General features: G+C 37.0%; 1 protein-coding gene across 1 annotated transcript; it reads right to left on the bottom strand.

Annotated features, from left to right (window-relative positions):
* Positions 1 to 6,207: 6,207 nt before the first annotated feature.
* ZBED4 (zinc finger BED-type containing 4) lies at positions 6,208 to 9,727 on the bottom strand. Its single transcript, XM_009484208.2, has one exon. It carries the CDS (start codon positions 9,725 to 9,727, stop codon positions 6,209 to 6,211), a length of 3,519 nt encoding a protein of 1,172 aa, XP_009482483.1. The 3' UTR covers position 6,208.
* Positions 9,728 to 18,052: the final 8,325 nt, after the last annotated feature.

The raw sequence follows: 18,052 nt of genomic DNA, 5'->3' as shown, positions 1-18,052 counted from the left end.
AATTCTTCTGTATTTGGGGGACATAGGGTGAGGCCTTAAGTTACTGCATGAGTGGTGCAGGTAAGAGAGACTTACCTGGTGGTTTTTGAATGGACTTTAAAATAATAAATTGCTTATGACTATTCAAGTTTTTAAAAGAAAAATTCCTTTTGTCTTGACTACAAACAACCCTAGCTTAGAGTATAGCTTTTCTTAATAAAAGCAGAAATAGAGTGAGTGTATTCAAATAATCAAGGGTTGAATTAGCTCAGTTGGTTAGAGCATGGTGCTAATAACACCAAGTTCACAGGTTCAATCCCTGCTCACTGCAGGGGGGTTGGGCTCGATGATCTCTCAAGGTCCCTTCCAACCCAAAGCATTCTATGATTCTATAAAAAAAATTAATCTGGATAAAGCAAAAGACAGATAGTACAGTCTGTCTATAAATTGTTACATTTATGACATTCAAACACAGAATGGATTTGTAAATAATATGCGTTTAACATGTCTAATGCTGCTGTAGAATGAGATTTATTTTAGGATGTCTTATGAAACTCCCCAAAGGTCAAATGTTGCATAGCATCATGCATTGCCTTCTGAAGTTTGACTTAATGTTTTACAAGCAACATTTGTTCCTGTAAAGAGCAAGGCTAACAAATGATTTGGAAACAAACATGTCACCATGTAATTTCACCCAGAGATGGTGAATAATCAGTGTCTTACAGCATGAGATTTAGGACATGCTGTGTTGTAAAACTAAATAAAGTAATTGCATGAAAGAAGTTGTGGAACTCACTGATAGAGCACATTTTTGGATGCTGAAAGTAAAAGCAGCTTCAAAACAGGGTTAAACAGATTGCTCTCCCATCAAGAACTACAAGAACTAAAGATCAAGGAACAACTTCCAGTTCATAAAGTCTCTAACAGAGCTTTCATAGCTGGGAAAAAATACCAGACTGTATTTACCTTATACCTGCCCTAAGTACTTACTATGGGTCTTCTCTCTCAAGAGTGAATTTGGAGTGAGGGGAGCTGGAGAATGGTTGTATTGGATCTGACATAAAATATATTTATCTGTTAACACTGAGAAAAGCCAGAACACGTCTCAGGTTTTTCCCTTTGCCATCTCTTTCACTCCAGCCATCAGAACACAACCTCAATGCAATGCAAATGTGTAACGCATTTTGAAACACTGGTCACACCCCTTTTTCTCACTCCCTGGCCATTTCACATACCCCATTGGTGAGACTGGGTACGCATCCAGGCAAACAAGATTGAGACTGTGCTGCCTCTCCTACTACTACTGTTCTAGGGCAACACCTATCTTCCCAAATACTTTTTATCATAACACTTAGGAGCTTGAAAGGTGATACAAGATTTAAGCACCTGTTTGCTGTATCTGTTTCAATGCATGTGTGCGTGTCCCTTGCATCCAAGAGCACTTTTCCATACATTAACAGAAGTTACACAGAAGTCTAGTGCTGCCTTTCTTGCTTTATTACCTGTGCTCATTCTTGAATACTCCCCTTCGCCACCTCCCCTGAGAGCTTTCCTTGTAACTTAGTATTCAGAGTCTTTTTTGTACAAATGACTTCACTTTCTATTTGCAAGAAAAGAACAAAACCACAAGCTGAGTTTATCACCGGTGTAAGCACGACTGTTTAGCCACAGCCTTCTCAGTTAGCTGGTTACATAATTAGAATCAGCTATGTCTTAAATGAAATGTATCACTCTCTGCTTAACATATGAGACAGCAGATTAAAAGGGTGTTTGCAAAAATTCCTGAAGTTAAATGACAAAGAGTACCTGTGTGAAGGTTTTGGTTTTTATTTAAATACGTGATTCCTAAACGTAAATTGATCCATTTTTGCATGCAACTACTTACTTTATATCAGCCCTTTAGATCAACATGAGCAACTACAACTACTTTTGTTCATTCATCTCAGACCTTTGTTTATGATAGCAAGGACAGCCAGCGTTTCTTCTGAAATTCTACATCTTACTATCACAGTCAGTCTTTCACCAATTCTGCTTTATTTCAGCTGCAACTGCCCTTGGTTCTGTACCAAGGCTTGATTTGTGTCCAGTTATGTCAAGTGTAAGGTAAAAATGCTGTCTGAAATGGAGTTCATCTTTTCCTTTAAAACTGACAATTTAAATCAAGAAATGGGAAGAAGGAATTGGTTCATACAGAAATAAATAATAAAAAAAAGGCAGGGACTGCTTAGGCATAGATCTAGCCCTTAGAACCCAAGTTGATACCTGAGTTGGGGACATCGCTGTGGTTACTATTGCTGGCTGGCATATTCGTTTTATGAAATGAAGCAGTTTTGGGTCAGTTTTGCAAGGGAACTGAGAAGGTAAGGAATCACTCTTTCTTGTTGCTAAGAATAAAGGAAAGGATGAATATATTTGTGGAAAGACTAAAATGCTTAGCTTATAAAATCTAAATAATCTGTAATTAGAAAGTGTTATTTGCTAATTATATGTTTATTTTTCCTGTGTTTGGGGATACCTAAATGCAAGTTTGTTATGGTCAGCTCTGTATAGTGGCAGAAAAAAATGCAACTTTAAGGGACAGATGTCTCAACAACTGTAAACATCTACTTCGAATGTGTCATCTATATCTACATTTAATCAAATCACGTCCTTATGCTAGAATTTTGAACTGTTCTAGACTGAGATTTTGGTTCTTTGTAAATTCAGAAGCTGCTCTTGGGGAGCAAGGAGAAGCTATGAGTATTCCTAGGAAATGCTCACTGGCCAAGTTCTGCAGTCAAACAGGTTTACTTCACTTCTACTTGGTGGGTAGGGAAAGACGACAAATGGAAAGGGGCAGCGTGGGGGGAACACTGTCACAGGGTTCTGGAGCATAATACAGATCTCCATAGATACTTTCCTTTACATACCCTTCAAGACGGGAGTTCTTTGAAAAGACTGGTGCAGTTCTCTACTTCTTCCCCTTCCTACCTTTAGTACTACAAAATACTTCTTGCTGCAGTGTGCAATTAGTTGTTACACCTGCCTACTCTTAAAAGAAGCAAAAGCTGTAAGATTCTTACGATGACACAAAGTATCATCTTTAGTACCCAGCTACACTTTTTATGCTAAGAAGGAAAAAAAAGTCCGCTTACTAAATTGATTTCTAAAGTTGCTAATGTACTGAAATAAAGTGTTTAAATAAAATAAGTTATCACTGTTGCAGGTTCACCGTATCACTATGCATTAGGAATCTGTCTGCTGCTGCAGGGATTGTTCCAGCACAAATTCAGCTTGATGAAAACTCCCACTATTAACAGAGCTTGTGCTTTATTACAGTCTGAGAGAGGGTAATGTAAAAATAAGGGAGTTTTCTATACATTACAAATATCAGAAGGGTTGGAAAAAGAAAAAAAGGAAGTTTTAGCAGTCACTAAGAATTTATATTAAAAATAATAAAGTAAACCCAACACAAAACCCACCCACTCAATAACTTACCTCAATACTTCAATGAAAGCTTTCAGCCCTTCTTTCAAAGTCATTCTTTTCTCAAAGGCAGCAGTGCCTAAACTGAAGATAGAGACGCTCCCATAACTCCTATAGTAGGATCAAGGCTTACAACCAAAAAAAGTAGCAGCTTTGTGCTTTCAGTCTCTCCTATTTTTATTTAAGTTTTTTAAGAATAACAGGCCTTTGGGCCTGCATATTATTTTTAAAAAAAATTCTAATGTAATTAGTAATTCTTAGGCATCCTGATACTGAAGTGTGGTCTTAAGAACTAAGCCCTTCAAAAAAAAAAGGAAATTGCAGGTACAAATAAAGTAAACTAACTTTACTGATAAAATTTTACTTTTAAAAGTAGTGACTAGTTCCTGTGCTCTCAGGAGAAGTTTTAACAAAAACCATGACTATACAATTAAGTATCTATATGAATATGATACAAATTGGGGGCTACAAAATGCCATCACTTCAACTTTCCACATGAGAGTTACATAGGAGCTACAGTAAAGACTGCCTTCAGAGGAGCCAAGCTGCTTGTTTCCAGAGAACTGGGATTTTCAGGTAAGTGTGTTCACTGCCATACCTGCCATACCACTGTCATACCTGCTGGTATGATGTGGCTCTACAATGCTTTAAGCCAAGGGATGTATTTACATTTAAGCCTAGAGTGAAAATTGTATCACTTGTTTAAAAAGGAGAAAAAAAAAAAAAAGTTTCTTCATCCTCTACCTCCCTCTCTGCTGGTTTGGAGAGATTAAACATCTCCTTTACAAAGGTCAAGGTTATATTCACAGTTAAAATGTAGGGGAAAAATGGAGATAATAATTAACCAGTAACCATTTAAACACGTTTCCCAATAAGCTGCTTCAAACTCACCTAGTTCGAACTATACATAAACTAGAACAAATTGTTTTATTACTGCAGCAAAAACACGTGATGTTCTCATTTAACCCTAGAGGAACAAAGAAATGCTGACTTGTCGATAGAATTAAAAGTTACCTTTTAAAATACTGGAGACAAAATGCAGTATTAGTTTTTCCCAAGTACACTATATAATAACTTATTTAAATAGTACAGGTGTAAACATAACTGATGGAATAACAAGTGAAATACCTGAAACCATAAAAAGTTTAGAGAAACGTCACATGGAAACCAAAGCCTCCTGGGAAAGAACTCAACAAATTTTCCTGAGGTTGAATAGCTTGAGTGAAGTGAAAAGAACCAGAATCCAGGTTTAAGTCCAAAGAGCTAAACAGAAAAGCAATCTTTTCACATAGCATTTTCTGTGGTATCTTTATGATTACAATTGTATCAATTTTTATTCAATGGTTGTCTTAAATCCATCTGAAAATAAAAGGCAGTGTTGACTACCACTAGAAAATTGCAAATAAAATGTTTAATTTCAGAAACTGGGTTCACCATTTATAAATACACTAAAACATAGTAAATGCAAAATTAGATTAGGCATAGGTACAGTATTTTAACAAAGCTACAACTTTTCTAAAAGGTCATAGGCAAATGATGACTTGTTTCCCAAAAAGTATTCAATGAAAACTGAAATGAGAAGATTAATCTTTCTAGCGGTAAAAAACCATGGAGAACATTCCTTTCAAATTAAAATGCTGGCTATTTTCTTCCATCTTAATTGAAGTTTTGAGGGCTCTATATCCCATTTGCCTGATGGACACCAACAGTTAAGAATCAATCCTACTACATAAAATTCTATGCAGTGCACCATATCCATAAGGCTATTACTGAAAATCAGAAGATCAGTTATTTCTGTACTAGGAGCTTTAAGACAGGCTGTTCTACACAACTGATATTACGTTAGGAGTAAGGGCTCAATTTTTACAATAGGGAACCTTATAGTTTTGATGCACTAAAGATTAGAAAAGGCTTTAGAATGACATTAGAGTCTTCATGGTAAATTTCTTGCCTTTTTTGTACACGGCATTAAATAACAAGCATTAATTCACAAACTTTGATAAGACTTCCAAAGAGCTTTTATAAATAACCAGAATATTTCTGTAGTTCAGTTAAAATGCAAAACCTGAACAGGAGAACCCAGAGTGGGAAGTTTTACTACCGATTGCTGTATAACTGACATTCCATATCATCTCAAATTTAAGAATTATTTTCAGATACTAAGTCAATAGTCTCCTGTAAACACATCTTCCTCAATAACTCTTCTTAATCCTTTAAGTACTTTAGGGCTTGCAGTTAAAAACACCACATGATAAAAAGATGGCTTGAACCCCATCTTTCATGTACAGCTTTCTTCTGACAACTACAAAAGCTGTTTTGTTGCAATTAAAGCAATGTTCAACTAAAATACAGTACCTGGTTTATGGTTTTTACATAATAATTGAATAAAAAACTACAGAATAGAACTGTTTACATCTTTTTTTTTTTTTTTTTGCCATTCTATTAAAACAAATGACTGAGCTTTTTTAAAGTTCATTTACAGTTATGGATTAAAACCTACATTATTTTGTATAATTTGACAAGACAGGCTATCTCTAGTGTGAACTTTTAAAAAACATATATACAATATCTGGCCTGAAGTACTATGAATAAGGCACATGTAGACATATTGAAAGCTGAAAAAAATGAAACTAAAATTTGGAATTATAGTCACTGATTAGATGTCATACATGGCCCCTATTGGAGCAATTTAACAATCTGAGTTATAGATAGTTAATATCCAGTGAGCAACAATAGATTTAGTCTAGCAGTTTGTTCATTAGTTTCAATACTGGAAGTATATTAAAGGAAGATTCACTTTCAAAAAGATAAGCTTTTCAAAGTGTTCAATCATTAACCTTGACTGACTAAAGTTGTTGCTTTCATTGGATGTATTGAACAATCTCTCTGAAGGAACAATGCTTGGTGGACAACCCAAGAACCTAACAGCCAATTTTGACAGTACTGGCCAAGATGACTTCTTAAAGTTCCAGTAAGTTAAAGGATCACAGTTATGCTCAAGCACTTCTTCCTCCAAGTAAGAAAGCACCATCTCCTCTGGTAACTTTGCTCTCTCTTTCAGGTCTTTCGTTTTCTTCATGTCACCCATGAGTGACCAAAGATTATCTTCCCCGTATGAATTTGTAGATGGTGAACCTATATCACATCCATTGGAAACAGGTTTATCATCATCTGAGGTAGAACTCATTATTTCCAGCTCCCTGATTAAGTCTTGTTTATATTGTTCAGCCTCCTCTTCTGTAAATAAGGATGTTTTATACCGGGGATCCAGAAGTGTAGCAAAAATGTACCTTGGATCATGAAGCGTGGAGGACAATCTACTCACCATAGCTTCTTTCAAAGATTTTAGCATAGTATCTATACCCATTGTTTCCTCAAATAGCATTTCTATTTTCCTGTTAAGTATATGAATCATTGGAATCACCTGGCTTAGAGTAGACATGTGTGTACTCATCTCCCTACTTGCAGCTTCAAAAGGTTTGAGAGCATGACACACCGACTGCATGACTTCCCACTGATCACAACTTATTAGCTCCCGAAAGCTGCACTCTATTGACATTTCATCAATTGCTCTCTTCTGTTCGATAAGACGTTCAAGCATATGAAATGATGTATTCCACTTTGATGGAACATCTTGTATTAGCTGATGCTGAGGCAACTCATATTCTTTTTGCAACTCAGCTAACTTCTCTTTTGCTTTTGCTGACCGATGGACGCGTTCACAGATCTTTCTTGCGATACTAAGCAAATTTTGAACCATTCTCTGGCTTTTAATAGCCTCATTTACAATGACATTAACAGTGTGACTAAAACATTGTACACTTGAATGATCACCTTCATTTAAAGTTTTTTCTATACTCTGATTATCAGTAACAGTAATCCCGATCTGAAGCCCAACAGAAGTGATCCATGTTTCCCACCAGTACTCTAACTGCTTTTGAATACTGATTCCATTGTAGTCGCAATCGATCTGCGATACATTTAATAGTGCTGAACAATGGTAATCCTCACACTGTGGTCGAAATGAAGACTCAAATGTTACCCAATGAGCTGTCAGGGTTAGATATTCTCGTGTTTGGTTGCTCATCCATATTCCAGACGTAAAATGGATCACTCCACTTTCAGCTTCTTTAAGATGAGAAATAATTATCTGTTTTACATTATCATACATATCTGGAATTGCTGTCCTAGAAAAGTAAGATGGAGAAGGTAAAGAATACTGAGGTTGCAAGTATTCAAGCAGCCTGTTAAAGCCAATGTTGTCTACAAAAGAATATGGCTGAAGGTCAAGTGCAATCATTTCGGCTACAAGACTTGTGATTTTTTTGGCAACTGGGTGAGAGTCACAAAACTTGTCATTGGTTTCATCAAAATTTGAAGATCCTAGTAATTCTGTGCTCAGTGGCATGTGATTATCCGTAGATGAGGATAATACTGTCTCCGAGACATCCGTTTTCAATACATTGTTATGAAACCGCTGCAAATGTCTTAGAAGGCAACTTGTGCCTAGATTTGTTGGCTTTTTCCCCCTACTTATTGTACGTCCACAGTGCATACATACTACTTTTGTCGAATCTGCAGAACAAATTGAAAAGTGATTCCACAGTTTTGAGGTCTTCTTACTATTAACAGGAAATATAATTTGATTATCATGTGTAACCATTGTAGGCAAGTCAGTCAACTTTGAGGATGAACATTCTGCAGAAGCCAAAGTGGCATAAGGAGAATTTGCCAAACTCACACCAAGAAAGCTCTTTTGGTTTCCAATCACATCAGGATGGCGTCTATATAGATGTCTCATCAAGCAGCTTGTGCCCACATCTCCTTTTTTACCACGACTTATCATACAACTGCAGTATCTACATACTGCTTTTAGACTGTCTGCAGGTGACAGTGAAAAGTGATGCCAAACTTCTGATTTAAGCCTTTTCATAATCCTTTTATTTTGCTGAAATACAGCAGTAGGTTCAAATATTAGTGGACCTAATCCCTCACACTGTTTCTCAGGAGAGGAGACAAAGGAGACTTCACCTATATCATCAGAAGATGACAGCATTGAGTCTTCCACTAGAGCATCTCCAGAAGAGAGATTAGTATGGATCTCCTCAGAGATTCTGTCTGGAGAAGAAGAAACAGAAGTTGATTCTTTCATTAGTTTTCCAGGAGAGGATGACATAGAATTCAGATCACTATCTGAGGGTAGTAAGGAAGGCAACAGAGTTGGAGGTGCAGTGTAGAGAGGTGGTATGCTGGTCCCACCCCCATTCTCTTGCAGGACAATGGAACGATGGGCTCTCCACATGTGTCTTATTAAACAACTTGTTCCCAGGTCTTTTCCATTTTTTCCTCTACTGAATTCATTCATGCAGTGGATGCAGACAGCTTTAGAATTATCCAGAGGTGACAAATAAAAGTGTTTCCAGACAGCAGATCTCCTTCTGGAACCTGATGTGCTCTTTGGAATTACAACAGTTTTTTCTGCTACATTCTCCACAGTGTCATCATACTGGCTGTTGGGTAGCTGTGGAGATGACCCAACCATGACTTCTTCTTTGCTGCACTTTTCAGAAACTGAGAGATCTGATATTTCTTCAGAAGAAACAATAGAAACAGATTCCTCAATTATTCGATCTGGAGATGGTATTTTAGAAGCCATTTTCTTGACCAGTTTTATAGGGGATAACATAGAACTCAGATCTCCAACATCTGCGGACTGAGGTGGCAGCAACAATGTAGGTGAAGAGAAGGAGGATATACCTGGCACACTTCCATTTTCTTGAATTAGTACAGTGGGATGGGCCCTCCTCACATGTCTCATGAGACAACTTGTACTCAGGTCCTTTTCATTTTTACCCCTGCTAAATTCTTTCATACAGTACATACATATTGCTTTAGTGCTATCTCTAGGAGATATAAAAAAATGGTTCCAAGCAGGTGACTTTTTTCTGGAGCTTATGTTTCTGCTGGAAAGGAGGCTTTGTGTCACAGCTTCCATTGCTACATCATACAGCGTACTACTATACTGAGAAAAAAGAGATCCGTAATCATCTTCATTTTCTGTAGATAAATATTTGCCAGGGTTGTTAGTAATGAAGTTCTTTTCTTTGTCATCTTGTTCATCACTGCTGTCCACGTGTTTGAAGTCATCTTGTTCTGTCTTGATATCCATTCCTTCTAGAGTACAGTTAATGCTGTCTTCCTCTTGCTCTACTTTTAAGTTACTGATTTTACCCAACACAAAACTACCATCCATTCTGGGGGAACCTGCTTTACTCTTGTCCATGGATGACAAATTCTTCTTGCCAAGTCTTCATTTATTAATAAATATAGATAATTTAAAAGATTATTTGAAATGTGATTAAAATTATGTATCTTGTATACTGAATGCACAGACACAAATGTGTGTATGTGTTAAAATAATCTCTGGTTTATGAATTCTGTATCCGTGTTGTGCATAAGCAAATATGATTAGTCATACAAATGCATTTAAAAATTATAGACTTAATTAATGGAATCTCATTTTTTCCCCAGGATCAGGACATTTCAGGTCATAGATGAAGGTTCTCAGAGACAGCTACTGTTAAATGCTTCATGTTGTAGACATAATCCTAAAAAATGAATGTTCTATTTTCTTGTTGAAGGAAGCCATTCTGTTCATCTTGACTGGGCAACTGCGATTCTTTTGCACCATCTAGAAAGAAAAAAATCAGAAGACGAAGTTGACTAACACACTCTAAATAGCTATAGTAAAGGTGAACTGAAAACATGCACTTTTGTATTTGCTTGGACATACCTATGCCTCATCGTACATCCCAATTCAACCACTGCACAATCATACATACACACATATGTACACAAACATATACTATATAGGTGTCTATATCTACAAATACATATGAAGACAAGTAGGCATTTACTCAGCGCAGAAATATGTACTTAAAACCAAATGTTAAGTTACACTCTTGTACATGTGAGCCCTTCATTACTTACAGCAGTGTTTAAAAATACACTATTTTACCAGAAACCTCTGTAAGAGTGTCCAGAGTTTAGTCACACTAATCTCTCTCATTCTGTTCCTCTGACCGTAGTCTCACATGGTTATATTTGCACCACAACATTCCCAGACAAGAAACAAGTTACTTTTAGAGTTTCACGATTAAAAAGTGAATGCTTAATTTAGGATAACTGGGCTATGCAAATGCCATATATACACTGAGGTCTCCCAAAACGATAGGATCATTCAGAAGCAAAGATACATACAGCTGTATACACTGGTGCCTAGTGCAGCACTGCCTGCTCAAGTTCCTCAGGGACCCAAGGGCTATACTAGAAAGCCCATTTACACCAAGATAGTTCATTTCCCTCCTGGGTAAAGATTTCCCTGACCGACAATTCCAGTACAAAGAGCAGGCTTTTGAAGTACAGCTGCATATAAATCACAGGGCAACAACAGGCTCAAAAACCAGAATCCCCCACCAGCCCCACACAAACCTGAATAATCTGTCTGCATTTGTCAGCCACCTTTTCTTTTTTTTTTTTTTTCTTCCTTTTTACTACATAGTACATTTGGAAATTAGGAAAAGTTTCTTCACAGAAAGGGTAGTCAAGCATTGGAACAGGCTGCCCAGAGAGGTGGCGGAGTCACCATCCCTGGAAGTGTTCAAAAACCATGTAGACGTGGCACTCTGGGACATGGTTTAGTGGGCATGGTGGTGTTGGGTTGATGGTTGGACTGATGATCTTAGAGATCCTTTCCAACCTTAATGATTCCTAGTTTTTACTTTCATTAAAATAATCCAGCCACCAAGCCAGGAAACACGAAATTGCTACTCTACCCTTAACTGGTTTACTGGTGGACTTGGTAATGTTAGGTTAATGGTTGGACTAGATGATCTTAAAGGTCTTTTCCAATCTAAACAATTCTATGATTCTGCAGTTCTATCAGAATTCTAAATTTGCCAAACCCTTTCTCATTTATTCTCTTGTGTGATTAACACAGTTATTGGTACCTTCATTCAAGATAACAAAAATTTTTTGACCACACAGCTGATGCTACACTATGCACTGCAATTTGTGCAAACTGGATTTTATGGGACTCTTTCTCCCCAGCTGAAGACAAAATATGAATTTGATTTGGTTATTTTAAAAACTTCTCACACAATTTTCATGTGTTACTCAAACACAAGAAGGAAATTAGCCATAGGTACAAGACACATAAAAAAAGCCTAGGTTGTACTCAAACAGACATTTCCCCCCTGTATCAAGACCAATGTCATATTAGCTTTGTAACCTATTTTAATTAATATTTCTCTGAGGTCTGTTTACAAGTGAGATCAGAAACACTTATCTTCCGTGTATTTCAGACTTCTGGAAAGCTTACTGTAGGGATAACTTGCTTTCTTTTCCAGTGCAGGGAAAGGGGCAGGGAAAAGGAGGGGCAATCAGCTTATTGCAGTTATTTTTAAGAAAAGGGAGATGAAGCAGTCAGAACTTGCAAAAAGGAAGCAGCAACTCTGGTTTTCTTTCTGTGAAAGTTTTAGTTTTTGTGCTCTGCCCTTCTCTCTCCTCAGAAAAAAAAAAAAAAAGAAGTTTTCAGACACCAAAAGATATGAGGATTGAGCATGAACAACATCAGTTCTAACGAAGGGAGAGACTTGAAAAAAAAGAAAAACCTTAAATTTCCAGGAGAAATTTAATTTAACACACTACAGGTTTGTGAAATCACATTTAAGAACCACTCTGGCAGCAGAGACTAGATTTACATCACTCAATATAAAATTGAATGAAACACAAGTTAGTGATCACACACATATTGATGATATAGAAGCATGTGCATCTGGGACAAAAGAGACAGCATAAGAAAGTCAATATTTTTAATAGAAATCAATCTATGCGGTTTTTTTTTTCATCTTTATTTTGATCTAATCTGTGAATTTGGAGCTTGTACTGCAAACAGGAAAAGGAAGAATATATAATAAGCTGTTGTGACTTACGATCACAGAATAGAAAGGCTCCCAAGCAAGCAACTCCATGCAGAGCTTACAGAACATAAATTATGCATGTAAGTGCCAAGTTACAGTAAGCACATTACAGATTCCTAGTTAGATTTGCACAAAATACATGTGTGCATCCATTGTCATCAGGTTCTAATGAAGCTGTGCACAATTTCTTTGCCTCAGAACAGGTAATCACATCTGTAGCCTGCAATTGCTAGAATTTTTTAACTCTGCAAGAACAATTCTAGGCTTTGAATAGAAAAATCCATGGAGATGCTTCACTTGTCCCTGTCCTGATAAGCAGTTACTGCTTAACACAGCTAAGCATAAGGTAGCTGTGATGGGAAGACTTGGAAACCTGATAAATGAGACCAGTTGCAAACTTCGTAACAATACTGAACTAGATTGACATTCATTAACAACACGCATTGCCAGTGGTTCTTAATCATTATCAGCCACTATCACTACATATTCAAACAGTTAGGCCCTAATCATCTTATCCTAAATTAGCTTTGAGTACACAATAGCACTGACCTGATGTCATGTAGTTAAATACTGATGGCTATGGTCCTTGATGGTCATAGTTGCTGAAGCTGAGGTGCATAGGTGAGAGAGCTACAGCCAGTTACACTACTTTAGCGTACTTACGACTGACTTTAGGACAATAAAACCTTAATTATATCTTGTCCACTTTATGGCTCTTACAGGTCTCTGGCTACATAGTACATATTTTTCTGGGCATTGTTGCTGCCTTCTAGGAATGCAGAATAGCTGAGATTCTTAGAGGAGACTCGTTAGAGCTGCTAGATCACTTCCTGGGAAATCCCCAAAGTTAGATGCCCCTTAGAAGATTTTGCATGTATTTTTTTTTTCCATTTCCTTTCCAACATCTAAGTATGATCTCTATTGCTTTGAGTGTTACTACATCAGAGTGTAAAATTAAGTCAAGCTCCCTCCCTTCAAACACCCTTGAGGGTTCAACCCAAATTTTCCTTAGAATACAGTTCCCAAAATGCTCATGGTTAGATATGTTTTTCATTTCCCCCTCCCATGTCAACTCTATGCAAGAGTCAATCTGTCTTAAAAACAAACAAAACGCTCCACCCTATTTCACAATTTTATAGTAACCTTGAATAAAGTATGAATTTGCTTATGACCACCTTTACATAGCTTATTTACCCTTGGACACAAGCTACTCAAAGTTAAGGACTACTTCTAAACAAACAGGATAGTCAAGGAGAAGAAAAATGTTTTCAAAGGTACAAAAGACTACAGGCAGTGAACTCAAAATTAAAATGATTTATGCCTTTGAAATCTCCTCAATTAGATACAGACAAGCAGCGAAACAGAATTAAGAGTCACCCTTGCAACAAAAATCTTCAAAGAAAATAAATGGAACTAGAGAACAATTATCTACACAAATGTACTACTCTAGACTATTAGCTCCTGAACGGCTGTAGACAGTCAGTGGTTTGCTGTGGTAAGAAGCCTGCAGAAACATTTTATAGGATTTTCCATTCAAAATGGGATTACTGAAAGCGTATGTGGTTGACAAGGAATGTCAGGAGACTGTCACTGATCCAAAGAGTGCCACAGCAGACTGCCATGACCAGAAGAAATCACTGCTGAAGGAAGGGGGTAGAAGAAGAGAAACACTGGTGTCTTGGGATTGCAGAGACATCCATTAACATAGAGAGGTATGAGAAGTAAGCAAGAACACTAAGCAGATTATTTCTTTGTAAAGCAGATAGTAGCCTACAAGCTTTAAATAATTTTAGACTTTAGGTGGAGTAGTCAGGCAATAATCATGGACTTGATTATATCACAGAATCTTAGTGCAAATAATGGTTTAGAGAAAGTAGTTTAAAACCAAAAAAACTTTAAATTATTATACAAGTGCATATAGTGTAAATACAGACAAACACATACACCTGCAAAATGCAAGAGTAGCTGTTTCAGGAAAGATGCAAGATGCGGAGACAAAGTGAAAGCAAAACTATTTACTAGTTTGAAAAAAAAAATCAAAAGTAGTGACAGATTTTGAGTGTAGGAGGCACGTAAAAGCACATTAAAACCAATTTGCACAATGGATGTCAGTTTTAGAATGAATAGTGCTAATCTTGTTTGTTTTTTGAAATCTACAGGCATCGTTAAGAACATAAAGTAAAAAGAAAATCCCTAAAAGCAAGCAATAAGGAGGAGACATTTTAAGAAATTATTATTAGCTTCCGCTTCAATGGCAGGTACTATGCTAATTAAGGAATATTTGCTAAAAAAACACCCAACCACCGCAAAAACACAGCCGAACAAAAAACTCCAAAAAACCTGAAAACAAAACACACCTCCAAAAACCTGTAACAAATAAGCAGAATGTATTTTTACAAATATATAGTCTAGATTGACTTTTACCGCTTTTCAAAGTTACAAATCCCTTGAAGAAGGAAAACTAAGAAAAGTGACATATTTTTAATAGAAATTTCCTATGACAAAGTATCAGTACTAGCTCACCCATAAAGAACTGCAGAAGTTTGCAAGATACTGAGCAATTAAAATATGGTATTAGAAGAGACTGCAAAATTAGCGTGTTAGTCACACTCTGAAACCAGGTGGGTCCTACACTCAAGTCTCACTGAAGCTCAGAGGAATCTGCACAGAGGTACAAGCATGAACTAGTGGATGCAGCAGTGTAATCGGGATCAAAGTACAGAAAGTTAGGCATAATAAAAGAGATGAGTTGTTTTGGACCTCATGGGAAGTATGAATTGTAGAAGACTGTTGGGAGAGAAAGAAAGAGGAAGGTAAAGCCACCTTCACTATTCCATTACTTCTCCAGTCACCCGAAAGGCGGATCTTGCATTAACAGGTAACTGTCGTGGTTTTACAAAGTTATTCTCTCCAACTTGCAAAATAACCTCTCATGTCCACAACTCCAAACGCTCCATCTGGACACAGAAGAGTAAAGTGTGGCAACACCACCACCAATACTGTATGTTGCTCCTTGTTGACAGGATTAGTCTTCACTCTAACCGAATACTGGAACAGAATATAACAATTAGGACAAGTAATATTAGACATTTTTATTAATCTTGTATGAAAGAGTTGAAGTTTATAGGAATCTGTGTACTTAACAGAAAATATGTAAAAAAAAATTAAAATAAAAAAATATTGGAGAAACATATGTTAATGGAAGGGGAAACTTCATAACCAAAATCATATCCAAGTCAATTAAAAAAAAAAAACAACCAAAAAGGGCATACGTGGCGGGGGGGTGGGGTGGGGGTGGGCAGGGAAAAGTCAGGAGCTATTACTTTTATAAGTGCTCTGTTACTAGAGAGAAAAGACTGATGTTAGAAACTGAAATTATTTTCATTTAATATTTCAACTATTTACTATTCTTTTTTCCCTACTTGTATCTTAAAAAAGTGATACATGGAAGTAACAAAAATACAACATTTTTTAATACTGGCTGAGAAATAATATCTAGGTTTAGCTCTTGTTCTGTCACAAACTACTGGTCTTGCAGAAGTCTAAATTTCTCCCTCCATGACTCCCTCCCAGTTAGGAGGGCTGTAATATTTTATCTTTCATCTTTTGTTTTTGTTCCATCTATTCTACCATGAGTTTTACAGGTCATCTTACTACATAGCTTATCCATCAAGGTCTCACTCTCACTAAGGCTCCCTAAGTACTCCTGAAACACTTGTAGAATGAAAAAAAAAAAAAAAAAAAAGACAAAAACCAAGTTTTTATAATTGTTTTTAAAGTTCCATTTTTGAGTGAGACAAACATTTTGAAAAATCCTAGTTTATGCATAGGGAACATTCATGAACAGTTTTATATGTTTGGGTAAACAAGAAAAGACCAATTCAGCTCTCAGACTAGGGCTGGTGGTGGGAAGGGGCAGGGGGGGTGGTATTATTTTCTCCAAGGCTGGAGCATTTCACAGATGTGTGGCCAGCCAAGCAGGATGCTCCACGTAGGAGCTGTAACAGGCTGGGAGGCAGGAACCAGGCAGCTCCCGAGGATGCTACGACTGCTGGGCTTCAGCTGCTAGAAGAACGGGGCAGCATCTTGGCAGGGCAGCTGATGCCCTCAACTCACTCATCCCCAAAGAGAAAAGAAGCCAGGAAAAATTAAAAAGAGAAAATAACATATCCAGAGTAACGCGTAAGAAAGGAAACAAAAAAAAAAGGTGCTTTAGAAAGTGATGGGACAAAGGTACATGCTCAGAGGCTTGGAGACAAAGCAGGAAGAACGAGAGCCCTCCAAGGAAGGTATGCGAGCTCCCTAGCGTGCTCATGCTACTTGTCAGGACACGACACAGAGACCTCCGATCTATCCAAGTATAAAGATCATTCGTGCCTCTTCACGCTGCTGAAAAACTCCGTGCTTGGTGTAAGCTGGGGCCTAAATCAGTCATTGCAGACAGAGAAAAAACAAGGTGTTGAGAGATGAGTATTATAGCCGTAACTGTCATCATTAAACTCTGGGTACTCAACCCTAAGTACAAATGCAGCAGTTTAGCTAAAGTAGAGACTGAAAAGTTAAAAATACTACCAGCTACATGTAAATATTTCCTCCTTTTTGCCTCCTGTCCCCCAAAACTTCAAATAATTTTACTGTGAACGTGGAATATTTTATATTAAGCAGTAGAATAGACCTGCTAGTGCCAAGTTATATATTTTTGCTTTAGTGGTCTCTGGACTCCTCTCTGTCTTCTATTTTCACCACCACCACTAAATTAACAATAATGCAGGAAGATAACGATCAACAGCACGGCTCAGAAGTGACAGTTTTAGACTATTGTTAAAGGGACAGTGTCAAGTTAAAATCTAACCAGTACACAAAAACCACCTAACATTGCACAAACTCAAACTTAGCCTCTTACTCTTTTAAAAACCAGTTTATTTTGTGCATCTGTTTTCTCCTCTTGATGCTGTAAACATCAAAAAGTCTATGGGAGTCTGTTTACTGATCATTTTCAGATATTCCCTGAAACCTCAGGAAAGATTCAAGAACTAAAAGCCCCAGCTTTGTACAAATATCTCCATCTTCAAACCCTCAATCACCTGCATCCTGGTGTATGGAAGAAAGTGTGTGTACCAGCTTCCCCTGCACAAAACTTCACTGGCTCTTATACTGATGTGTAAAAGAAGTGAAAATAATTAACGACAATAGCAAAACTGAAGAGAAACAGCATGATTTCCAAATAGCATAATTTAAAAAAAATACTTTGAAATAGACAAAAGGCAGAAATGAAGTAAGATTTTGTTTTAAAAATCAATAATTTAAAAAAAAAAAAAAAACATGATCTGGTTCTTCATTCAGTTCTTACACCAGTACATCCTCAACCATAAAACTTCTTTAAAAGACTGACATAACACTTTTTAAATATTATACATTTCATATGAATTATTTTTGAAGTCTGATCTAAATAAGGATGTTTGTGTTAGCATGCATATTATTCACATCTGTCTGACATTTAGCTCTGGCATCCCTGTTTAGCACCCAACTAGATTTGCTAAACATGCTCAGTACCCAAACATTTCATCAGGCCTCAGCGATACAGGCTGAGTGCTCAGCATGTTTAAGAATAAAGCAGGTGTCTGATG

Source organism: Pelecanus crispus, chromosome 1 (genome assembly GCF_030463565.1).
Source record: "Pelecanus crispus isolate bPelCri1 chromosome 1, bPelCri1.pri, whole genome shotgun sequence".
Lineage (NCBI taxonomy): Eukaryota > Metazoa > Chordata > Aves > Pelecaniformes > Pelecanidae > Pelecanus > Pelecanus crispus.
Note: the sequence above shows the minus strand (reverse complement) of the source record. Positions and strands in the feature narration are given on the sequence as shown.